At 43.9% G+C, this 25,459-nt stretch overlaps 1 protein-coding gene across 1 annotated transcript in view; it reads left to right on the forward strand.

The window, feature by feature from the left end:
- Positions 1 to 25,459, forward strand: part of VWDE (von Willebrand factor D and EGF domains) — a 402,281-nt gene that overhangs the window by 107,270 nt on the left and 269,552 nt on the right. The window contains exons 3-4 of the mRNA XM_078662843.1: positions 238 to 469; positions 14,666 to 14,731. Coding sequence (XP_078518969.1) covers positions 238 to 469; positions 14,666 to 14,731 — 298 coding nt within the window. The remainder of the gene's footprint in view (positions 1 to 237; positions 470 to 14,665; positions 14,732 to 25,459) is intronic.

A 25,459-nucleotide genomic window follows, 5' to 3' on the forward strand; every position in this document is an offset into this window, starting at 1 on the left:
GCAGCACGGTCAAGCAGAGGCTAATCTAGGACTTAAAATATGTATCCTGTTTTCTTGTCAGAAGGGAACATCTCCAATTTTATGTATCTGTCTGGTGAAATTAGGTAATGAAATATGGAATTTCTGAAACTCTTTTCCTTTCTAATACTATAGTAAAAGTCAGAAACATGTAACCACATAAAGGTTATATCTGAGTTCACTACTGATGTTCGTTCTAACTTCTTTTCGTTTATGCAGATGAACCACTGTGGTACCCAAGCACCTGTCTGGTTGTCTCTGAGGGAGTCTGAATCCCTTCCTGGACCTGGTGAGATCAAGCAACTTACAGCTTGTGCAACATGGCAGTTCTTCTTCAGCAGCTCAAAGGATTGTTGCCTCTTCAGAATTCCCGTCACCGTGCGGAACTGTGGTGGTTTCTTTGTATACCTGCTACAGCCTACTCAAGGATGTATGGGATACTGCGCCGAAGGTGAGGAAATATAACATTTGACTCAAAGGAGAGCAGTTGGGATGGAAAAGTTCTGCATGATAATGGACGTGCACCCCTGCCCTATGTTCCTAATTGTACTGATGTCTGGATCCGTAATACTGATATTATTATTTTTTATCACAAGCAAACACAGATCACTCATTAGTCCCATGACATAGGCCAATCTCACAGATTACAGTCTTGTTGGACTGAGAGGGGCACCCAAATTCCTACCCTCATTGAGGTGGAAGGCAACTCGATTCACCAGGTGTTAAGCAGCAGAAGCACAGTGGTGGCAGCAGGCCATGTACTAATCAGTAGAAGTGAACAGGTCATTTTTTATTTGAGTAATGCCTTTCAGCTCACTCATTTTTAAAGTTTCACTGCTTTGTGTAACTCATCCTTGACCTAAATCAGTTTGGTGTGAAGTGCTGCACAGTGCAGGAGTGTTGTACCAGAGCTGAATGTATGTGTGCCTATAAGTTGTACAGCACATGAAGGATGCAGTGCTGTGGGTGGCTAGCATGGTCCCGGCAGGGACACTCAACATCCTGTGGTTCTGGGCAAATCACTTAATCTTCCCATGCCCAACAAAATGAATGTGTCCATCTTTAATGCAACTGGTTCTCATGTACAGCACTCTGATAACTTCGGGGCAAGTTTGAGCTAAAAAACAAAACAAAAAAATGCATGTGATGGGTGTATATATACCTGTGAATTGTACAATAAGTGAAGGGTGCAGTGCATGTGTATGAAATGCATGTGCTGGGTGTATGTGTATCTATGAGTGATACAGTACATGAAGAATACAGTGCTCTACAGTACATGACTGCTAAATGCAGGTGCTCGATTTATGTGTGCCTATGAGTTGTACAGTACAGGGAGGATAAAGTACTGTGCATTGTGTGTATGCTGTACACATGCACTGGGTGTGCATGTGCCTGTGCCTGTGGATGGTACAATATATGGAGGCACCTGGGTTCCATTTTGGAAGACCCAGGGCTGCATGGTGAAACATGGAGAGGAGGTTGAGAAATCCTCCAGACAGGTTTGTGTATTGAGACAAGCGAAACTGGTAACACTGCAAGATAAGGGCGCTCAAAAAAATCTCCAGGGATTAGTATTGATCTCTAAAGTTCCTTTTTGGTGCAGCTAGGTGAAAAGAGGGTGGTTACCAGACTGCCCTCAAACAACCACACCTAGGTGTGGTATTTGAACATTCAACAATGGGTGATCTCACCTGCGCTCCTATATGTCTAAATCAAATCTTATCTAGTGCCCTGAGCAAATTAAACATTAATTAATAATGTATATAACACAATTATAACACCAAAATGTAACCAAACATCCCTGGTCACAATTGTACAATATCCATTCCTCAAATCCTGGTTCAAAGCATCTACAATCACCCATATAGAAATGTCCGAAAGTATGGTCCACAGACTGTGCAGTAAATTGTAGAGTTCTTCTTTATTCATAGGTAGTCTTGCGTGATGTATCAAACTTCATTCAGTCAACAGCCAACACGTTGTTGTGTTTCTATCTAGGACCCTAATTCGATATTCCCGATTTATGCCCTTATGTGGTTATAATAAATAATATCCTTATAAAGGCATAAGAATCATATCCATATTTAGTCATAGCCCATGCAGTCCAAATTAAGCAAGGCTACTTCCCCAGACTCCTAGAGAGTACAACGCGTTCTTTAAACAAAGCAAACCACCAGCAACCTGGGAAATCACCATGGTTCTGTTTTGATTTGTCCAAGAACTCCTGACAGCACTGAAAGAATGGCCAGTTCTTAGTGACATCTTTATTGACGTCTTATGTCCAACCTTACGTCAAACCCGGCACCTTTCAGGTATAAATATACCAACCTTGCCTTAAGCAAACACACGGTGGTTTGGAGCAGAGCGGCTATCTACTTGCCTGAGAGCCCAGCTGATGCGAGAGCCCACGGATGCCGCCCCTCCCTTTTGACGCACTGAGAAAGACGCTGTCTTTTTCTCCAGCCGAGAAAATCCAGCTCCGGTGTTTTCAGGCGCCCTTGCGGGTTGCTGGGATATTGAGTCCTGAGAAAGAGATACCAGACTTCCTGCTTTCTATTACCCAGGTACGGAGCTGACTAAACCCTTAAAGAGAATTCTTGATTCAGATTTCTTGGCAAAACCAACTTCACTTAAACTGCTACTTACTTACTCCTTCTCAAGTATTAGGCTTAGGTCAAGTACACCGGGGTAGGCGTATCTAGAAGCACCAGTTGAGTACGTTAGTCAATGTTTTTATGTATGTATATATTTTATCCATTTTAAAGTATCATATGGCTAAGAAACCATATCAATGCTTTTACAGTATTATTTCATAATACTCCTTTTACTGTACGCACTTTACTTTATGATAAGTATTGCAATTATGGCAATTCATTTCTCTTGCATGAGAAAGAAGACTGCTCAATAAATAACACTTTTATTGAAAACGCCCGTCTCTCTATTCTCTGCACTCTGGTGAAACTAAGTATGCACGATTGACTGAGTGAAATAGCTGTCTATTGTTTTCACACGACTCTAGAGATACACTCTTATTCTGAGGGAGAAAAGTTGTCATGTTTTATGGTTGTCAAAAGCTAATCCCTTCTTGTCTATCCAGGGAAGTTAAACTCCTCCTTGTTTATTCGAGAAAGTTTCTAGTGACCTCTGAGCTAGCTGGCAAAACTAATTAAGTCTAATATAGTCAGTAGAGACCTAGTCGACCTCAGTCCTACGTCTACACTGCTGTTTATATTATTCCAATGCACAGAGCCTATTGGGAATATAGGAACTACACTACATGGCGCCCAACGTTTGGTAAGGCGATAATCTAACGCAAGACATTAGAGTAACTCAGTCGTGCTTTTTCACACAGACCCTTTTCCCGTAAAAACTCCAATAGACGTCTGGAGTGGGTAAAAGGTTAAAATCCACCGGAACTCAGTAGGAAGAGATTCCTAAGTATTAGTTTTTGGTTTAGTCAACGTTGAAGGATACAGTGTTCCAAAATATTGTGCACCTAATCTTTGTTTCCTTGAAACTTGATCTGCAACAAAACTTTCTGTCAGTAAAATGGGGGAAAGTGAAGACGAAAGGGAGGCAGCTAGAAGAGCAGCACAACTCCTAGCGGATGACACAAGTCTCCAAGAAAATGACCCGAATGTTATACTCATTCTGGCAAATATAAGAAGAACTATAACTATTAAACTTATAGAAAATGGACTGACATCACGCGGTGGTACAGTCATATTCGTGGTAGAGGCCCATGAATATCAGCAGACCGAGGTATTCTATTCATGGATACACTTTCCAGCAGCAAACGCTGTAACAAGAGAATTCCACTATTACAAAATAGAGGAACCTCCGGATGAATACACTCCTTTCGAGGATGTTGAAATCCCACTAAATTACCAAGAGCACCTGCTCTGGTTTAAAGGCGCCCTAAAAACATAAAAATCACATCACCAGGCTAGGTCCACTAGGTAGACCAGGAGCCACGTGGCCAGTTCTAGCCAGCTACACACCACATCCAGACATTAATAAAATGTCAGACCGGGAACTTTTAGCTCAGCTAAAAATACTAATTAAAATACATAGACAATTGGTCCAATATGTGATGCGTACTTCAACAGTCCAACCAGCAATTAACATTCCACAGCTGACCCCTCAGCAGGGGAACACAAACAAAATTACACCACAGAATATACAATTAGCCATTGGCAAAATACCCGCAAAACGGGAACAAATTCCATTCTGGCTGGCACAAAAAATAACTCAAATAGAGGCAGTATTTCCGGATACTACACCTACTGAGTAACACAGAATTCTGACTATCTGTCTTCCAATGGGGATCGCACCACATGTGGAGGTCTGTGACACTTGGGGCACAGTCTTTGCTTCAATTTACACAAAAACACATGGTGTTCCGTCCATGGCGGTTATACCAGATGTACTAAGACAGATTCAAAATGAATACGGTACAGAACCTGCTTTAACTCTGGGTATGAAATTACTGAAAGACTTTAAGCAGGTCTCTGCTATATTATTAGCCAACATAAAAGGAGAAGCAGCATCTGTGGCGATCCGCCAGAAATTGAAAGAAACAGATATAGCAGAACAACCTTTTGAACTTGCCAGAATCATAGATAGAAAAATCCTATGAAAAACTAGGAAGAGATAGTTTGGGTGGGAAACCAGTAAAACCCCAACTAACTGAAAATCCTGCAAAAACGTTTATTAAAAATAATCTAAATACTCCAAAAAAGAGTTGGGATGGTAATAAACAATCCACTCCCAAAGAAAAACGATTCCAGTCCAGAGGAAGGTCTCCTCAACGGAGAGAAAGAACTCCAGACAGAGGAAACACGTCTCCCCAGAGGGAGCCCTCTGAGAAAAGATACAACCTTAGAAATAGGGATAATCTGAAAAAACCTGATAGATATCAAGATATTGATACACGTCCCTCTCGATCTTTTCAGACTTCCTCGCAAAAATCGGAAAGAAGAGGACGGTCAGAACACAGGGAAGAGCACGTCAAGTCCAAAGACAAGGAAGCTGCTCATCAAAGTAAAAAATTACAATTTCCAAGAAAGAAGGTAGCCAGTATTAAAATAATTAAACATGCCGAGGATACTGAGGACACAACTTTAGAACGGAGAGTGGGCCCAGACAATGCTAGACAGCGCAGCAGAAGTGACCATAGCGCGCAAGATCTTGATGAATCTTCTGGAGACAGTGGACACGAATGAATACATTCAGGTGGAAACTGCAGATACCAGAGTTAGCAAACCTCATAAAATATACGATGATGATGATTCGTTTATTGTGTAGTTAATAAAAACCATTACAAAAAAAATAAAAAATACATCAAAGTTTAGAATAAGACACGATACGTACATGATTAAAAGTTAAAATCCTAAGTAAAAAATGGTATTCATGGAACTACGAGAATCAGATCAATGTTTAGCGGAACTGTTCATGAAACTGTGAAATTTAAAGTTTGTATCAGATCTGTACAGGAGTTCCTCTTTTTTCCTTAACTTGGTGACGAATTTGGTCCATCTATAGTGAGACAAAGTGCCTGAGCTAACATAATGCCACTGGTACAACTTCCATTTTCATTATACACTGCTGTTTATATTATTCCAATGCGCAGAGCCTATTGGGAATATAGGAACTACACTACAACGTGTTTCGTCTGGCTACTCACATTAGCCAATGACTTCATCAGGGCTGTTTTACAACCATCAAATAAATAAAAATCAATGGTCCGTTTTTTCTCTATTTTTTTTTTCTAAAACAAGAAAAAAGAAGAAAGAGAGTACAAAGATACACTATTACACCCCAGTGATTTAAGAGGAACAAAAGAAAAAAGAAAGAGAAAGTTCACCACGCCACAGAGGTCATGAGGTCACCTTTGTGCACACCTCTTGGTCCCAGATAATTTAATTGTGACCATAATCACCTTTCCACGCACGTAAAAATAATCTCACAGAAGATACATCTCATCCTCCTGAGTGAAAAAAGTGTCATCCCTCTTGTCCTCTAAATGACACACATACATCAAATCAATAGTAGTTCCAACTTGACTACAAAACCCTATCACACTGTCACTGCTACACTGTAACCAAGCTCTAGATCCATTATCTTATATCTAGATTGAAAAACAGGATGTCTCTCCTATTATGCACTTATTAAAAAAACACAATTCCTTCTAACTCACCACCTCAATATATCTTCATCACCTCCAAATATAGACGGTAGGAGTATATAGCGATACCTGGCTGAACGCAAATGGAAAATTTCTGCAATAGATGAGTTTCCAATATCAGTCTAATTACTAAATAGCAACAAGTGTAGCAATTTTATCTAACTATTAATCTACCTTACCAAAGTTTATTCATAATTCTTGAATCCTATCTCATAAATATTAGGTAATTTCAAGTCACCAATTCATCCGTATCTGCATGGAGAAACATAACATATTATAACTGGCATTCTAAATCGACAGGTTGTATACCAATTAGTTCAATAAAGTACTTGTTCATGAACATTTCTCACCGCAGGTCAAGTCTCTTACTGCTTATGACCTTCGGGGTTAAAAAATATACAAAGAGAGCTTATCAGTTTACCCTCCATGGAAGGCATACAAGATCTTCCTAATAAAATTCCCCCAGGACGAAACTCACCGACTCTCCTCGTATTATTAGTCTATACTCCTACCGTCTATATTTGGAGGTGATGAAGATATATTGAGGTGGTGAGTTAGAAGGAATTGTGTTTTTTTTAATAAGTGCATAATAGGAGAGACATCCTATTTTTCAATCTAGATATAAGATAATGGATCTAGAGCTTGGTTACAGTGTAGCGGTGACAGTATGATAGGGTATTGTAGTCAAGTTGGAACTACTATTGATTTGATGTATTTGTGTCATTTAGAGGACAAGAGGGACAACTCGTTTTTCACTCAGGAGGATGAGATGTATTTTCAATGAGATTATTTTTACTTGCGTGGAAAGGTGATGATGGTCACAATTAAATTATCTTGGACCAAGAGGTGTGCACAAAGGTGACCTTATGACCTCGGTGGCGTGGTGAACTTTCTCTCTTTCTTTTTTCTTTTGTTCCTCTTAAATCACTGGGGTGTAATAGTGTATCTTTGTACTCTTTCTTCTTTTTTCTTGTTTTAGAAAAGAATTTGAGAAAAAACGGACTATTGATTTTTATTTATTTGATGTTTGTAAAACAGCCCTGATGCAGTCATTGGCTAATGTGAGTAGCCAGACGAAACACGTGTTGGCTGTTGACTGAATGAAGTTTGATACATCACGCAAGACAACCTATGAATAAAGAAGAACTCTACAATTTACCGCACAGTCTGTGGACCATAATTTTGGACATTTCTATATAATTTGGATGATTGTAGATGCTTTGAACCAGGATTTGAGGAATGGATATTGTACAATTGTGACCAGGGACGTTTGGTTACATTTTGGTGTTATAATTGTGTTATATACATTAGTAATTAATGTTTAATTTGCTCAGGGCACTAGATAAGATTTGATTTAGACATATAGGAGCGCAGGTGAGATCACCCATTGTTGCAGGTTTGTGTATTACTGCATTCCTGCAAGCTGGGCGGGATACACACTGGAGAGGGGAGAGCCAGGCTTTCCCAGTACTCTTCAAAGAGTGCTCTTTGATTCAGTGAGAGTTCACAAGGAAGGGGCCTGGGCACATCTTTGGAAAGAGATGGGGAATTATACTAGAATAATAAAGAGTAGGTCTGACACCCAGGGCTAACCTTTGCATAACAAATCATTGTTGCTGACATCTAGGTGTGAACTCTAGGCAATCTCATGCCCTGTAATGTGGGACTATTGACTTTAGAGTCACTCCTGCTGGGACAGGCTGCATATCTAGAGGAAAAGAGAACAGAGCAGTGAACGCTTTAAAAGAAGCAGACTCCAACAGAAAACCTCAAAGACCCAGACCCTAAATCAAATCTGGTGTTGGGAAATGGACTATAAGAAGCAGAGTTTGTGACCCCCAAAAATCTGCCAAGCAGCCAGACAAGCTGTGTGAGGAGGGACGCTCTGTAAGACTTCTGTCTATGACCAAGAATAGTGGCGAAGGCAAGCTAGTCTCCTTGCTCAGTGAGGGGACATCACCCAAGAAAGCTAAAACCACCTTCCCATGAGCCTGGAGTACCAGCCTGCTGTTGCGGGTAAGACTGTTTTCAGGCCTGTCGGCTCCAGGGGAGCTTGTCGCTAATTTACTGTGATTGTTATTGACTTTAAATTAGAGTGAAAGTGGACTCTTGAGGCTCTGACTACTAGTGGGGCATACCCTGAATGTTACCAATAGGGAATGGGGAATAACCATTATTGCTAACCAGAGGAGGGAGTGGGACAGGGAATTGCCACTCAAATAAGAGGGTGCCAACCTCAAGGGGGACTGTGTGATTGTTTGAGAATGTCGTATTTCTCCTTTGTGCTGATAGGAGTTGAACATAAAATACTTATCTTGTTTCATAAAAGTGAATATTTGGATGCACAATGATTTATTGCTGCTGCTGTTTCATTTATAATCTTTCGACTGCTCGGACCACATTATCCTGAAAGTTAAGTGCAGAAAGGGTACTTGGCCCAGTTAATCCATAGCATGTCTGGTCCAGTGATATCAGGAGTAAATGGCCTTAACCCCCCACCCACACCCCCTCCCTCTGTTGTGCCCAGTAATCCCTGCGTGCCCGGTGGCCCTCTGAAAGAGGTTCTGCCAAGCACTGTCAACATCAATATCTTCTCCACTGACCAATATCTCTGAAAATACTTACAAGACAATCAGGTATCACAATAAGTTAATTGTTCATTCGTTGGTGTTTGGAGGGTTGCATTGGTCTACCTTCTTTTGCAGCCAGGGTTTGTTCTCTATGCTCCTTTAGGAATTAGAAAATGCACTCCTTAAATATCTGAATCTGCTCTGGTGCTCCTTGGTAGATATTTATTGCTCTATTTTTAGATGTGAAACAAAGACACATTTAACAAAAGCTAGAAGCATCAACACAAAAGATATATAGAGAGAGGCATTGCGTAGGCCTACTTCAGCCATTGGTTGCTTTAGTTCAGATCCTTTCAGCCATTACTTTTTAAAGTGCCAGTCATGGTGGATGGAGTAGTTCCTCTTTAGGCAAATATGGCAACTTCTTTGAACACTAATTATATAAACACAGGGAAAGTGAACTGTATCAAGTTCAGCGCACATTTTACTGCTCCTCCCGCATGAAATACCTCTTCCTGTATCCATATCTTACAGCTAAACATGGTATTGGAAGTGTCATTAACTCTACCTCATCAGTGCAGCAGGAGAGCCTGGTCAACAAGTGGGTATAATAAACTTTTATAAAGCACCCGGTTACACCGGCTGGTCTCTCCCCGCGCTAGAAAAAGCTACATGCAAGGCTAGGAAAATGGCATGCGGAGCTCACATCTGATAGAGCCAGGTTTTCAAGCCTTTCCGGAAGACCTTTTCAGCTCTGAGTGAGGGAGGTAGTGTATTCCAATTTTTGGCTGCTAAATAGCCAAATGAGCGGGCACTCATTCTTGCCCTTTTGAAGTTTTGGGACTTTTAGCAGGTGGGCTACCGTTGATCTCAGATGATGTGTAGGATTGTAGGGGGTCAGGAGATCATGCAGGTAGCTAGGTTATTTTCCCCTGTAGACTCCGATGACAGAAGCGCAAGGTTTTAAAGAGGATTCCTTTGTCAATGGGCAGCCAGTGAAAGGTATCTAGGGCTTTCACCGAGGAGGCTCTTAGGTAAATGAAGAACTAGTTGTGCTGCCACAGTCTTAATGTGTTGTAGCCGATGGAGACCTTTTTTGTTGCTCCCAAGTAAAGGGCATTTCCATAGTCCAATTGCGATGTAACGAGGGTGTGGACTAGGGTTTATCCGGCTGAAATGGGAGGGATATCCAGGGTCTTCAACATTTTGAGGATTCCAAATCCTTTCCCTGTAACCTTCCTGATGTGGGTCTCAAAGGATATTTTGGAGTCAAGCCAAACTCCCAGGTTTTTAACTTCTTCTTTGGGAATGGGCATGGGTCCCAGCCTCTTGGGCTACCACACTGAACTCCAGATGGAGGGGAACTTCTCTATGACCATAACCTCTGTTTTACTGCCATTTAATTTCAAGCAATTGCTTGACATCCAGGAAGCTAGGTCTTTTAGACAGGAGGAAAACCGGGTGGATCCCTCGTCTGAGGCCTGGGATAGAGTGACAACAAGCTGCGTGTCATCCGCGTGTGACACAATGGTGACATTGTGTTTTTCCACAATCTCGGCCAGGGGTCTGATATAAATGTTTAAAAGGGTTGGGCTAAGAATTGAGCCCTGCGGGACCGCTTGTGGGAGAGGCATGTTTTTTTTGACATATGCGGGTGTTGTACAACCTGAAAACTCCTGAGGAATATAACAGCACTTTGTTAGAAGAGATGAGGTGCAGTGTAGGAATGAGACTGTGTGAATGTCCTTCCCCGATGGTCTGCAGCCCCTGTTATAGCATGTCAGTTACTTTAGATAAGAGTCTGAACAGTTCAGTTTCAAAAGTTTCCTGGAGTGCACATGGTTGAGTCTGGAGGATCTCAATGAGGGGTTCAGTGCATTTATCATTCTTGGGCCTTGCATCATAATAATTCTTCTCCATGCTTCATGCATTTGAACGAGCATTGATAAATCAAGTTAGCAAACAATCAACGAATGTGTTTGGCTAGGTTGCAGCATAAAGCTAGTCTCTGCAGGTTTTTAGAGCCATTTACCAGAAGGCTATTTGTTTGGGCTTCTATTATTTTGGAGAAATGTAGGGATTATTTATGGGGCATGGCTGGAATTTCTGACTTGTGATTGGTGATTTCTATGCCTTTTGTATGGCCTATTCCTTCCTTATTGGGGTCTGCTAGGAGGGATGGAGATTCCTTGTTTTTGGTCCCTACCCACGAGCCACAGAGTTGCTACTTTGCCAATTGTGTTCTGCCCATAAAAGTAGATGGATTACTTTATTAGTTCTCTGCCAGATAGGCAAGTGACATTAGATTATTATTACTGTACATAATCTCATATTTCTTATTTTGTTGTTCTAGTTGAACCATTTTGTTGCCTGTTTGCTGTCTGTTTGGAATATGGTATGCGGTTCTGTGTCATTGGTTAATTTCTGTTTTTGTTGGTCCTGGTATTGTGGTATTTTGCGTTTTTCACTGTGTGATCAGATGTAGATGTGTAGTGTCTTATCTTTGTGGACTTGATCTACTCATCTTACTACTATGATCTCCCAATAAACAATTTCTAGACTCTTACTTAGTCTACATCCCCATTCTCCTTTTCAATCCAATTAACAAACTCACATGTCCACCGCTTAAATTAACTCGAATGTCACTAACTAATCCACCACTAATCCTGTTGGGGTTCTGGAGTAGCGTGCTATTTGTCGAAAATCGATTTGACGCCTTTTTAGGGAGAGTAAGCGCTATATCAATACAATTACAATACATGCTGTGCCATCCTCCCAGTCTACTCCTTTGCACATCAACCCACCTCCTTCGCACCCCACCTGCACAATGTCATCATTCTTTCCCTCGAGACCGCGACCTTCCCTGAGAGCTGGAAACACGCCGAGATTAACACCCTACTCAAAAAGCCTAAGGAAGACCCAAGAGACCTCAAGAACTTCCGGCCCATCTCTCTGCTCCCCTTCCCAGCCAAGATCATCGAGAAAATCGTCAACGGACAGCTAACCCGATACCTCGAAGAAAACAGAATACTGGACTCTTCCCAGTCAGGGTTCTGCAGCAACCACAGCACCGAGACTGCCCTCATTACCGCCATCGATGACATCAGGACCCTGCTGGACAACGGTGAGACCGCAGCACTCATCCTCCTAGACGTCTCCACCGACTTCGACACCGTCTGCCACCAGACTCTACGTGCATGCTTCCACGCCGCAGGGATCCAAGACAAGGCTCTGGAATGGACCACCTCCTTCCTCTCCGGCAGAACCCAGAGCGTCCGCCTTCCCCCAATCCGTTCCAAAGCCTCCGAGATCATCTGCGGCGTACCCTAGGAATCCTCCCTCAGCCCGACACTGTTCAACATTTACATGGCCACGCTCGCACACGTCGCCCGACAGCACAACCTCAACATAATCTCCTACTCCGACGACACTCAACTGATCCTCTCCCTCCCAAGGACCCCATCACCGCCAAAGCCAACCCTCACAAAGGAATGAAGGCCGTTGGCGACTGGATGAAGATCAGCCGTCTAAAGCTGAACTCGGACAAGACGGAGGTCCTCATCCTCTGCTCCAACACTTAAGCCTGGGACGACTCCTGGTGGTCGACGGCACTGGGGCAGCCCCGACACCCACCGACCACACACGCAACCTGGGAATCATCCTCAACTCAACGCTCTCAATGACCAAGCAAGTCAACGCCGTCTCCTCCTCCTGCTTCAACACCCTCTGCATGCTCCGCAAGCTCTACAAATGGATCCCGACAGATACAAGAAAGACAGTCACCCAGGCCCTCATCAGCAGCAGACTCGACTACGGAAACGCCCTCTACGCGGGAGCCTCGACCAAGCTCATCAAACGACTACAATGCATCCAAAACGCCTCGGCACGACTGATCCTTGACGTTCCACGACACGGCCACATCACCCCCCACTTGAGAACCCAGTACTGGCTCCCCGTCAAAAAGAGGATGTCCTTCAATCTCCTCATCCACGCACACAAAGCAATCCACAAGACAGGCCCAGCCTACCTCAACAGACGGCTCTCCTCCTACATCCCCAACCACCAGCTGTGCTCCGCCGACCTCTCACTCGCACCGTCCCGTGCATCCGAAGATCAACTGCCGGCAGGAGATCCTTCTCACACCTCGCTGCAAAGACATGGAACACCCTCCCACTGAGCCTATGACAGACCCAAGACCTGCTGACCTTCAGGAGGATACTCAAGACCTGGCTGTTCGATCAGTGCCCCCCCCCTCCCCAGCGCCTTGAGACCCTTGCGGGTATGTAGTGCGCTTTACAAATGATTGATTGATTGATTCTTAAAGTTGTTGCCCAGCCCAAGGACTTGCCTGTGGCTGCGACCCTCCTAGTATAGGTCCTTCGAAGTCTCTGCCTGGTCCGTGGCTTTCCTCTGGCTCCTTGCTGCCGGGTTTTCTCAGGCATTTTCTCATTGTTGTTCTTTCTCCAAGGTTGGGGCTCCTTTGCTCTCTGCGATCCTCTTGTTGATGGTTGATGCACTCACCCTCATGGTTGCTGATTCATCCAGTTGGGCTACTGACATGTCATCCTCGAGGACCACTGGACTTCAGTCATATCCTCTATCGGGTTACCATCTGGCGTCCCTGTTTGAGAGTCCGGAGATGGCAACCACCGGACTGCAGTATGCAAACTACATAATGCTGATAATCTTCAGAATAAAATAGTCCAGTGACTTTGGCCCATTTAACATGGTACTAAAGGCCTGATTTATATTTCAGTGGATATAATTCTCCGTCTCAAACTTGAGATAGCCTATCAGCCGTATTACAAGTGCTATAGCACAAAATGCACTTATAATACATGGGATGCTGTAATTCTTGTATAAATTGCAGTCATTCATTTCTTTAAAATCAGCAAATTGTGGTGCACCAAGTCACTAATTATAAAGAACAAAAATACTAGAACTCGACCAACATAAGATTATTTCACGTCAAGTTATGACATCACAATGCCTGATCCCAGAGTCTGAGCATAATTAAAGCAGCTGTTTAAAGCAAAACATGAAAGTGCTTTTCTTTCTTATGCTCTATTTTATTAGCTAACACTGACCAGTAGAGAGAGTGTTTATTTTTTGCACTTCTTATATAGGGAAAAACTTGACTCTTTCTGCAGATCTACTGCAGCCTTTTTTAAACTTTTTTTTAAACTTCTTCTAATATCGGTTTGCAACAAATATTTAACAAATTTCGGATGTGTTTACTTTTGCAGTAGAGGTTTTATTTGTATTCTTCATGTTTACAAACATGCTGGCTCTTTCATATGAAGGAGCTACCCACCAAGGTTCTAAGTGGTTTGTGGGAAAGGTGATGATGTGGCCATGTATTAAATGGATATAGTACCCCATGGCGTATATGATAAAGATTGCAAGTAACTGCGGAGTTACATAACCTTATAAAGAAATTCTTCAACCTTGTTCGGCTATATGGTTATTGAACTCCTTGGTGACTTGCAAAATCCTTATAATGTACTGTGGGGGCAGTGTATGCCTTATGTAGTATCCGATCCACGAAAATATAAACTAGACCCTAAGTTTAGAATGTGACATTTTCATGCAATAATATATTTTTGCTTGGAATCTACTAAATTAAATTAAGAAGCCTTCTTTGAAAAAGGTGATATGATCCATTTCTGCTTATGCCTAGAATACTAAATAAAATGGTATTCCTGAAGGGCTGCAGAAAAGATATGTGGTATGAAATGATCAGCTGGCATATGTATTTTTTACAGTTCGTAATGATCTGGTCAAAACCATATAACGTGCTGATGATTTATCCTCTCATTTCTACAGAGTGGCATATATTCAAAAGCTCTTTTATTCTGCTTATTATTTAATTCAAAATAACTGTTTACAGTTGTTCCTGAAACCAAATCGCCAACATGTGGCCCAGAAGAAGTTGAAGTCGGGGGAGCATGCATCAGTAAGTATATTTCTTGTATATATATTCCTTAATTGAAAGTATAGTCTACATGCGCACTGGTTTCTTCGGAGCAAAGCTCATCAGGCACTGTTTCTCAAAGACATCTACAATTTCAAAACAAGCACTGAAAACCACATTATTTTGGATTTTGAATAGTGAAAAGGTTTTCTCATGTTTTACTAAGACAGATCCCTGTTGCAATATGGGGATCAGCAATGTAAGCTTCTCTGTCCCACAGAACAGGTGCAGCCCCGGCAGCAGCAGGGAAACGTGTTCACGAACACAACTAGTGCAAATACTGTCTCAGTAGAGTAGGCTTTCTCACACAAAGAACATACATCAAGAAAGTCCGTATATGTAGTCACAATGCAAGAATCTGACACAAACACCCAACAGGTACACTGCAGTAATACCTGTGTTCCTCACCACGTGACTCGGGCAGTGGAGTTTCCTCCACTAAGACAGATGAGCGTCGTCCCACTGAACAAAACTAAAAATAACATGATATTAACTCTTGTTATTATCATGTTATTTTGCCTACAGCTGTCAGTGGCTCACGGGTGGGGCGGTTAGGGCTGGCCAGAGCAGGAGAGGCGTGCTGTGCACTCCCAAGCCACGCATTAATTGTTTGCCCGGCCCTCTTGGGAGACCAAACAGTTCATGCGCTCTTTGCATGTTCCTACCAGGCTGCATTACACATCCTGGTCAGGAACATGAACAGGCTCCCTGTTCCAGTCTGAGCTCCAATCCATGGCGCTCAGACCGATCTCAACGCTGCATTGCAGCATTGTGATTGGCTCAGGGGAGCCTATCAGATGGGTGCATTCTGTTGCTGGGAGCCTGCAGGAAGTTGACAGAGGACACAGGAGAGGTGGTAGCCGGACAGCCAGTGGTTCCAGGTAAGTGTTTTTTGTGTGCTCTTTTTTTGGGGGGGGGTCTGTCTTTTGGCCCCAACCACCCGGGACCAAAAGCAACTGCTATAGGATGGGATTCCTTTAGACCTGGGGAATGAGATTTATCCCATCATCCCTGCATATCAGATCATCTCACTAATTCCAGGATTGTTTATCCTAGGCCTGGGCGGTGAACTGCGCTCCGTTCATGGAGTTTGCTGCACTCCGCGGAGCTCGCGGAGTGCAGAAACCTCCGCTTCACGGTGTGCAGCAGAGTTTTTTCCCTGCTCGAGATCGCGAATGGTAAATTCTTCGCAAGCGTGAGCTGCCGTTCGGGGACAACTTCTACCCGAGCTGCAGGAATACCAGCACAAACTGCAATTCGCACTGCACTCTGCCACTCGTGGAACTTCAGAGTTTTTTTGTAACTTCGCGGAGTTCCCCATAGCAAAACTCAGCGAACTACGGCCAGGCCTAGATTATTCCCAGGTGCACATGTATTTCTTATAAAACACAGAATCCCAAGAGTTCCATTGCCAAAATCACACAAATGTGCAACACAGAAAGGGATTTTCCTTGCACCACACATGCATATTTTATTAGTCATGAAACCCCTGTGATTCCCCTTTCATCAGGACGGGAGCTCACAACTCAGGGAAAGTAGTTCTTGGGAACATCAATGCTCCTTGAGGCTCCATGGTCTTGTTTAATCCCTGGATTATCCCCATGCCTCCAATGCCCAGCAAGACACAATCCTAGCAGGCTTCGCTGCAAGAGAAACAAAACACCAACGCAATGGTTGTGCTTTCACTATTTTGCCCAGGACCGCCATGTCTTATCATCGAACCCAATATGAAACAGCCAGGCTGTAACCAAGGGCCAGTTCCAGCAAGTGGCATTGCAGTGAGGAGGCTAGCAATTGGACAATTTAGACGGGGAAGAGAAAACTCCTCTGTCAATGTGGCCCGTTTTATCTTCCTTTGCTGGTTTTACACCTTTGCCCCCTTTCCGTGAGAAGGAGGTGCTCAAGGTGACCATTAGGTTGCCTTCTGTGGACTCCCTTTATAAGGCTTAAATTAAAGGACCGGAGGTAATGTGGGTGTAGGAAGGTAGATCCCTGACTATGGTTGCCCCCAACTTTTTGCCTGGTGTTTTGCTGGCTTTCTGACTTAGTTGACCTGGGGCCCTGCCATTCAGGACCCCAGGCCCACTGCTCTCTCTGTTAAAATGTATTCCATGTACTCTAGGTACATATCTGATTGGATACTGAGTCACCTTATCAGTCCCTGTACAGTATACCTTAGGTATCCAGGGCATAGGTGTACCCAGGGCCTACCAGGGGCTGAAGCATGTATTATGCCACCCCTGGCTGGCCATCCAAAACTGACAAAACTGGCTGCTTGACAGCTGGGGCAAGGTGGTGTAATCACCCTTTGCTTTAGATATAGTATACCTATATCTAACCCTAAAATGGACACATATATTCCTATCAGTCACTCCTATGGCAGGCCTTAACAATCCTGAAGGCAGAGTGCGTGGAATAATGTGAAATGGTGCTCTGGCATGAGCTGAGCCCGTTTGCAGCTTGCGGAACCAAGTCCTAATAGCTGTTCCATGATAACGCTATACCATATACTCTTAAGTGCATTATGTACCTCGCGGTCATATGCTAACTTTGGTATAACATTATCAAAACATGTCGAGTAAGGTGTCATACGAATTGGAATACTAACCCCTCGCCAATTCTGGCGACGGGGTTAGCATTCCACCCTTCTAGAGGGACACGACATGTTGGTAACCTGTAACCCCGGTTAAAGTCAGACATAGCCTCAGCTCCACAAGATGGATGCTGCCACCGAGACACAAGTCTGCCCTCCTGCTGCTGGGAGTCCTCCCAGCGCGGGAGGCAAGGACAAAGGGTTTCCTGCCAGGGGCGGTGCCAGCACCGTCCCAGACAGGATTTTGTGTATTCTAGGTAGGCAGGGCTTTAGAGGAAGGTGACTGCAAGTGGCACCCCGGTGCTCACTGTGCATATGCCGGCTTGAACCAGTTCCAGGGGCACACCAGCCCCTGAGCTGGGGAAAGCCCGGCATGGGAGAGGGGTGTAACCACCCCCCTTCCTAGTCCCACCCATAGGGCAGGACTTAGTCGCGTGCCAGCCCCCTTTTGCAGGATAAAGGTAGGAGCAGGCCCCCTTCCAAACTAGATCATCTTTGAATCCTGAACCGACTTTCTACGAAAGGAACTCAAGACTCTTCCTAAGATTTCTCCCTTGTGACTAAGGAGTAGTCACCCTGCAGCAGCAGGCACCATCCAAGCATTGCGGTTTGCTGTAAGTCTCTCCTCCGGATCAAGACTGCCCAGCTCGACGAGAACCGGCTTCCCTGGCACCTCTGACCTCTACCTGCATCTTCAGCCCAGCTGAGACCCGTGGGTGTGACGAGACCTCGAGGGACCGGCCATCTTCAAGACTGCACGACGCTTGTCCAGCACGACCACCGAGTGACCCTCGACTGAGTGCTTTGGGGTAAGAGAAGCCCCGACCCTGAGCAGCTCCAGCACCTAAGTTCAGCCCCCTTGCATCCACGAGATCTGCGTGGGGCCCTTCTGCATTTTGCTGCTCACCGCGTTGTCCAGGTCACTTGCCCGTTGGCTAGTGGCCCTCTGACGACGAACTTCGACGACAAACACCGCTGGTCTGGTTGCTCCACACTGGCCCCTGCTCCCCTCCAACAGAGGAGCACCCCGGACCCTCCTGGTCCACTTCAGACGCCATTTTAAGTCCACCGCGTGGGCTTGCATTTGCCAAGACTTGTTGCCCCAATCCTGGGTCCAGCGACGTCGACAGCAGATACCTTCGTGGAACAGCTCGCACCTCCATCCTGGTCGCCGACAACGCCTCCTGGTCCGAGAGACTGCAGAGCCCAGCAGCGCCCACTCACCTGGTCGAGGTGACTTCGTCCGGTGCCACTCTGGTACCCACTAAATCACTGGCTAGTGATTCAGAACTTGGTCCCCTCTGCTTACAGGTCTTCCTCTTCCCTGATCCAGGCTTGGATCACCACGAACTTCTTCACTGGTCGCCTGCCAGCAACTTCTTTCTTCAGGCTCCTGGTTCATCAACGAAGAAACCCGACGACATTTGAACCCTATGCAGCCGCAGCCCCTGGGCTAGGTAAACCGAGTACTCCGGTGCTCCAGCGTAGACCAACTCTTTAAGTGTCTAGATCCACTTTCGTTTTTGACCTACCTAGTCGGGTTCACCCGAAAACACTAACTTTGCTTTTACTAGACTCCATAGACTTTTTCCCGCCTTACGCGTGAGAGTTCCCACTCTGCACACAACGTCCCTAGGCCTCCTGCTTGTAATCTAAAGGTTCAGTAGTCCAGTCCTAGCGATCCTAAAGCCTATGAGAATAGTTACTTACCTGCTAGTATTTCGCATTCCACTTGTATAGTATATGGTTTTTCGTGCCCCTCGGGCATTTGTGTAAATTGTGCGACTTTAAGTATTTCTTCAAGAGTTTTGTTGTGTGCTTAGCTCCCTGTCTCATAAAGAGCCAGGGTAGTCTTGTTATAAATAAATATCTGTTTATTTTCATAACAACTTGTGTGGTGTCCTTTCACTTGGTGTTCAAGGGGTACATGTGATGGTAAAACAGCTTGCTTAACACGCCCTCTAGAGTTTTAGCCTTAGACTGCTCGTATCCATGCTACTAGGATAGCTGGTCTATAAGGTTGACTTACAACCAATCATCAATAAGGGTTGTTGGAATGATACATAGTGATCACTAGAATAGTGAGCACTGCATATCAGGCCAACTTCTCACAGTGGGTAGCACATTCCAGACTTAGAAAAAAGGAGGGCAGATGAAGCAAGCATAGTATAGTTAATACAGAGAAGAAGCACTAAAAGCAAATATGGTGGCCAGGTTACTAGTTATTGTTTATGTAACAGCATTTAAAAAGAGCAGTTACTGGTTCCTTGTACAAAACTAGTGAACTACAGCGGTTATAATTGCCTGAGCTAATTATAACTTACGCCCCCGCAATGCACTGCTTATGACTTCACATATGACATTACTCATGACATGGTCAGTGACATCACTGATGACATCACTGACATTTCAAATAACATCACGGATACAATCATCTAGTGATTGTGAGTGTTTTCTAAAAGTTTGAGTGTCACACATATATACTAACATACTGCAAAAGTTAAATTAGTATACTTTGTCTACTACTAAGTGATTACATTTCTAACATATATTATGGAAGTGGCTGTGTGACTGTGTATCTGTGTGTGAGTGCGTGTCTGAGTGGCTGTATGGGTGTGAATGAGTGAGTAAGTGTATAAGTTGGTATGTGAGTGGGTGTGTGGGTGGCTGTATTGGTGAGTGTGTTGAAGTGTGGGTGGCTGTATCGGTATGTGGCTGGGTATATGAGTGGTTATTTGGGTCTGTGAGTGGGTATTTAATTAAGTGGGTTGGTGTGTGTTTGGCTGCATGGGTGAGTGTGTGTGTGCATATTTGTGTGAATGGGTATGTGTGGTTGAGTGGGTTTGTGAGTGGATGTCTCAGCTGTTGTAAGGTTGTGTGGCTGTATGGGTGAGTGTGTGTGAGTGGCTGCATGGGTCAGTGAGTGTGTGTGTGTGGTTTTGTGGGTGTGTGAGTGGTTGTATGGGTTGATGAGTGGGTGTGTGAGTGACTGTTTGGGTCTGTGAGTGGATATGACCGTGGCAGAAGGGGTGTGTGTCCGAGTGCCTGTATGGGCATCTCAGTAGCTGTGTGAGTGACTGCATCAGAATGGAACCTTACCTGCCCCTTCATCCAACAAGAGTCCAGAGCTTTGTACAAAATGTCTACCCAACTGGACTACGTTCTACTGGTTAACTAGTAGGTGCTACCTCATTGGATAAATCTATAGTGCGTATTCTACACCACAGTTGCGAAATGGACCACGAGGAAATGTCTCCAGTGACCTTGTGCATTTTGCAATGTGATTATTTCTCATGCGTCTTCATCCAGAACTCTGTGATAACATTAATCTTCATATAGAGGAAATGACGAGGTTACAATGAGGTAAATCTCCTCCAGGCATGTCTTCTTAACTATATGGAGCAAGTTCTTCTTTGTTTGGTGGAGATATCCTCACATTCCTAGGCATCAAGAACACTTCACCAAAATTGGTGGGAATCGTACTGGGGGGGCAGTCCATCATCCTGGCAAAAGGTGGGAAGACCTTTGCATACTACTAAGGGGGGAACGCTTCTAAGTGATTTGCACATTTGCATACTCCTAGTACAGCAAAGGGAAAACCATGAACTCTGCTCTGTCTAATTTCTGTGACATGAGTGAGCATGAGGGCCTGAACGGAACCTCACCTACCTATTGATCCAACAAGAGTGCACAGTTTTGCACAAAAAGTCTACTCAACTGGAGAGTTTTCACTGGTTAATTAGTAATGCTACCTAATTGGATAAATAGTCTAGTGTTTATTTCACACTACAGCTGCATAATGGACCACAAGGAAATGTCTCCAGCGACTTTGTGTGCGTTTTGGCAATGTGATTGTTCCTCATGCATCTTTAACAAGAAATCTGTGATAACATAAATCATCCTACAGAGAACACAATAAGACAACAGACAGCCCACGGGAGGAGCCCCAATACCCACACGACCACAGGTGGCTACCCACTTCCAGTGGGAACCCGCATTACTACCACACACAGGGAGCTGCTAAATATGTCGCTCCCTTTCGTCGGTTTTGCCAGGCTGTGCAGGTCACGGCCAAAGGGCTGTGAAATCATCAGCCTGGCAAAGTTCAGCTTAGGCAGCCAAGAGTCTGCACATTTAGCACATGTCTAGCTACTGACTGCCTGACCCCTGTACAAGAATAATGTCTGTCAGGTTCACCTTTGTTCAGCATGACACTCTCCTTGTCGTGAAAAAGGTGGGGAGCATGGCCTTTCAGCCCATACAGATAATCCACTGATGGTTCAATTTGAAAAGAAAATTATTTCAGTTGGTTTTGAATTATAGGTCTACGATAACTGAGTGCCCGATGTATTGGCCCAATGTCACAAACCATTAATTGGATTTTATACATAAACAAAACCATTCCCAGCATCAAATGAGGCACGTATAACAATCCATTCTATTTGTTCCTAATTTGTGTTTTATGTTGTGAAGTACTTTGGAGATTTGTGGATTGTATTTTATCAGTGATAATCTGTGTTTTTATTTTATGAAATATTGATGTATTGATAACATTTATGGTTTCATACGCTGAATCCGAATGAAGTTGAAATGGATTGATTGATTGATTGATGTTGGGAATGATCACCAAATGAGCCACATAAACTGTACAGTCACAGGAGGTCACAACCTCATTAACTTTTTTGGGGGCAGGGGGCATTTTGCAATCCTGTGCAAACACAGGGATTAAGGGCCTCAACAGACTGGAGATGTCAATGCCTCTATGTTTGCATTCCATAGAAGTGATTTTTTTTTTAACCAAATCAGCCATTTTTCTTAAAGGCACATGGGATGCTTTAATAAGCTTTGATTTGGAAAATGTTTACCAACCCAAGATGGGTTGCACATCATTGCACACAGGACTGTGACGTATAAATTACACGTGGCAATCACTTTGACTCTCCTTCTTTATTTATAAGTCAGCATGGACTGATATAAACCTGTTTCAGGTTGGAAAGAAGCTACTGACTCTTGAAAATGGTTTTGAGCATTGTACCTGTGATGCTGCGGTCCACCAGGCCAGTCCTTACTTACCAAGTCCAGTCACCCTGGTAACATTGTTTCCTAGGTCTAAAATGCAACCAGCGTGACTACTGGTCCCTTATTACATACCACCCGCTACACAATGATTGGTTAAGTTTCAGGTCTCAGTAATCGCATTCTTGCAGAATGCTGCAGTGCACTCCCTGCTAGCAGAAATTGTTTGGATAAAATCATTTCTTGGTAAATGGTCTCAGAACTCTGACTCAGTCGTCTTAGGCCCTTCCTTCTTCAGAGAACGTCTATGCCTCTGACAACACGCAATGGAAGCAACAGATGAAGAATCAACTACAGACTGATTTTGCTCTGATCTTATTTTGGACAGTACAGCTAGGACACCTTTGCAGTTTTATGGTAGGACCTTTGAGGTGAGGACTTAAGGGTTTGACTCTGCCAGTGAGATAGAGTATATTTTTCTCTGCTGCACCAGCGTGAGTCCACTGTGAGACTCACCTGTCAGTAAGCAGACATAGCACAAGCCAAATGGATCATATTAACAGCACCAGTTGCATATAATTATTTCTATAAACCTCTTTCACTGGAGCATACAGCCATGTGGTAAACATGATTTCCTGTCACAAAGCCACTGATGTGCTCAAAGGAAAAATGCGATTTACTGTTGATATCTTGTAAGTGGAGCTTAACAACAGACAGTGTAAACTGTCTGGTTGCGACAGACCTACTGTGACTTTACCAGCACCTACTGCCCGCCCATTGCTTGCAGTTGGCTAAGTTTACTGTCCCTGTCACATATTTGTTCGCTTTCCATTGAATGGCTTTCCTTGTTTCAGCCTGCCCTTGTTTTTGTTTCTTCTATGAAGCACAACCTTTTTACCATCTGTTTGATTGGCTGACTACTGGGCTTCCTCTGCTCGCTTTTAGGAAACAATTATTTTCTTTCCCTTTAATTAGTGCATGAGAGTGCATGTATTTTCACTGTCTCCCCACTCTCCATGTTGCTCTCTTTCACACATGTTCTTTCCCTCTTGTTACTCATTCATGCACCCACCGTATTGCTTCCCCCAGCCACTTTGTTACTTCACTCCCGCCATCTCCCCAATTTGCTCCTACAACCCGGTCTGCAATAATTATTTGAAGCGTTTTCGCGCTACATTTTGAAACAGTGCTTTTGTGCTACTTTTCTTTCCACTGGAAGGGCGAGATTTTGATCGATACCTTATCACTATTGATCCAAACCTCGATCTGGTCGACTGAACCTTTGTTGCCTGTCTTTGAGGAAGAAAGTGCCTCTGCACCAAGCTAGTTCACCCAATAAAGGACCCCGCTCCAAAAGATCACAAACAACTTCTAGCTTTCAAAAGTTTATTGTAAGGATAGGATAAGCTGCAAATACAGGCATCTCAGAATGAGATTCACGAGATACACAGGTCCAACTACATACATGTGCTCTCTGAAAGCCCTCAGACGAGCAACGGAAATTACTAACACAAGTTCTAAGAATAATAAAGCTATCAGCATTGACGCATATCTCTCCTTCATTTAAGTTGGAGGAAAACACACAGGTTAGGCTGTCCCTACCCTGCTCTAGATGGTATCCCTACTTAACCAAATCCCAACCTAACAAAGGTGTCAGCAGTGAATGACCCCCAAGGGAAGTCACTCACTCTAAGTCTCTTGGTGAAAACCTATAGTTCTCCAGTCATGACCCCTCTCTGCCTACCCATCCGCTCTCTAAAGGGTCCTCAGGTATCTGCTCTAACTCCACCCAGGGGTGCTGTCCCTAATACAAAACAGTCAACAACATTTGAGACGCCCCTCATGAGACGCCCCTCACGTGGTGTAGCTTCTGGCTTTTTCCATGCTGCTTTGTATTGGGCCTCATACGTTGGAGTTGACCTTGCTTCTCAGACTCTTCTCCGGCCCGCTGATACCCCTTAAACATTCCAGAACCCTCCTCCATGTCTGGGCCGTCTACTGAACAGACCTCTATTCATATTATTTATAATCTGATCCTCCCTTTCTCTTGCAGACAGACATCTGCAGCCAAGAACCCAACTCTCATAGACTTCCAAAAAGGTTTGCAACATTTCTCGGCCCAGACATGTACGTGTAAATCAATGTTAAAACATTTCAGGCCTACAGCATTTCTCATAATGATTATAGCATTCAACTTCTTCATTAATTAAAGCATGTTAATACTCTTATTCTATTATTCAGTAAACACATCTATAAATCATGGCCCATTAATGCAATGACCAAAACATTAGTTCAATCTATGTCGTGAAAAGAAACACCTTCCCCTTCCCTTCTAGCTCTGGCCCTGAGGCCTACCACATTCTGCGTTTAACCACATGCCATCTTACATTTTAACAGCTACACGACATGGATTCAAGAATAATCACATCTAATAAAATCATATAGTGTCACACATTTCTGTATTAGTTCCACTTCTACTTAAATCTCTACATTAGCTATACATTCAGAATATAATTGCAGATACTACTAGCACTCATGGCATTTCTCCTCATGATTTGTGCTTACTACAGGTAAGTGTGATGCACTCATACATTTAGGTCAGTTTGCGCTCTCTCAGTTCCCCCCTTTGATGACCTCTCGGGGTCATCACTAACATTTAAACTGCAGTTATTGCTAGCATAACTTGTCTCTGCGTTTCCAGAGCCCTCAGACTCCTGTACTGATTATCTTGTATGGCAGCCAATCTCTGCAGCTGCTCTCTTTGGGCCCTTTCTGACCTTCTTGCTCTGTACCATTTGAATACCCTCACCAATCCCCACAATACGATCCCACAGATCAATATTATGATGATAGGTTTTAGTATATACCACACAAAGCTTTTGCCTAAGGCGGAGATCCACCCTCCAACTCCACTCATTCCGTGGCCCACCTTTTCCCAGACATTTTCTCTACTCAAGTCTTCGATCTCCTTGTGAATATCAGTTATGTTCCTAATAACTTTCTCAAGGGGCTTCGAATTGTCTGGAATGTAAGTACAACATTCCTGGACCTTCAAAGCCTTACAGACTCCGCCCTCTTTTGCTAGTAGGACGTCTAACGCA

This window comes from Lissotriton helveticus, chromosome 10, assembly GCF_964261635.1.
Source record: "Lissotriton helveticus chromosome 10, aLisHel1.1, whole genome shotgun sequence".
Lineage (NCBI taxonomy): Eukaryota > Metazoa > Chordata > Amphibia > Caudata > Salamandridae > Lissotriton > Lissotriton helveticus.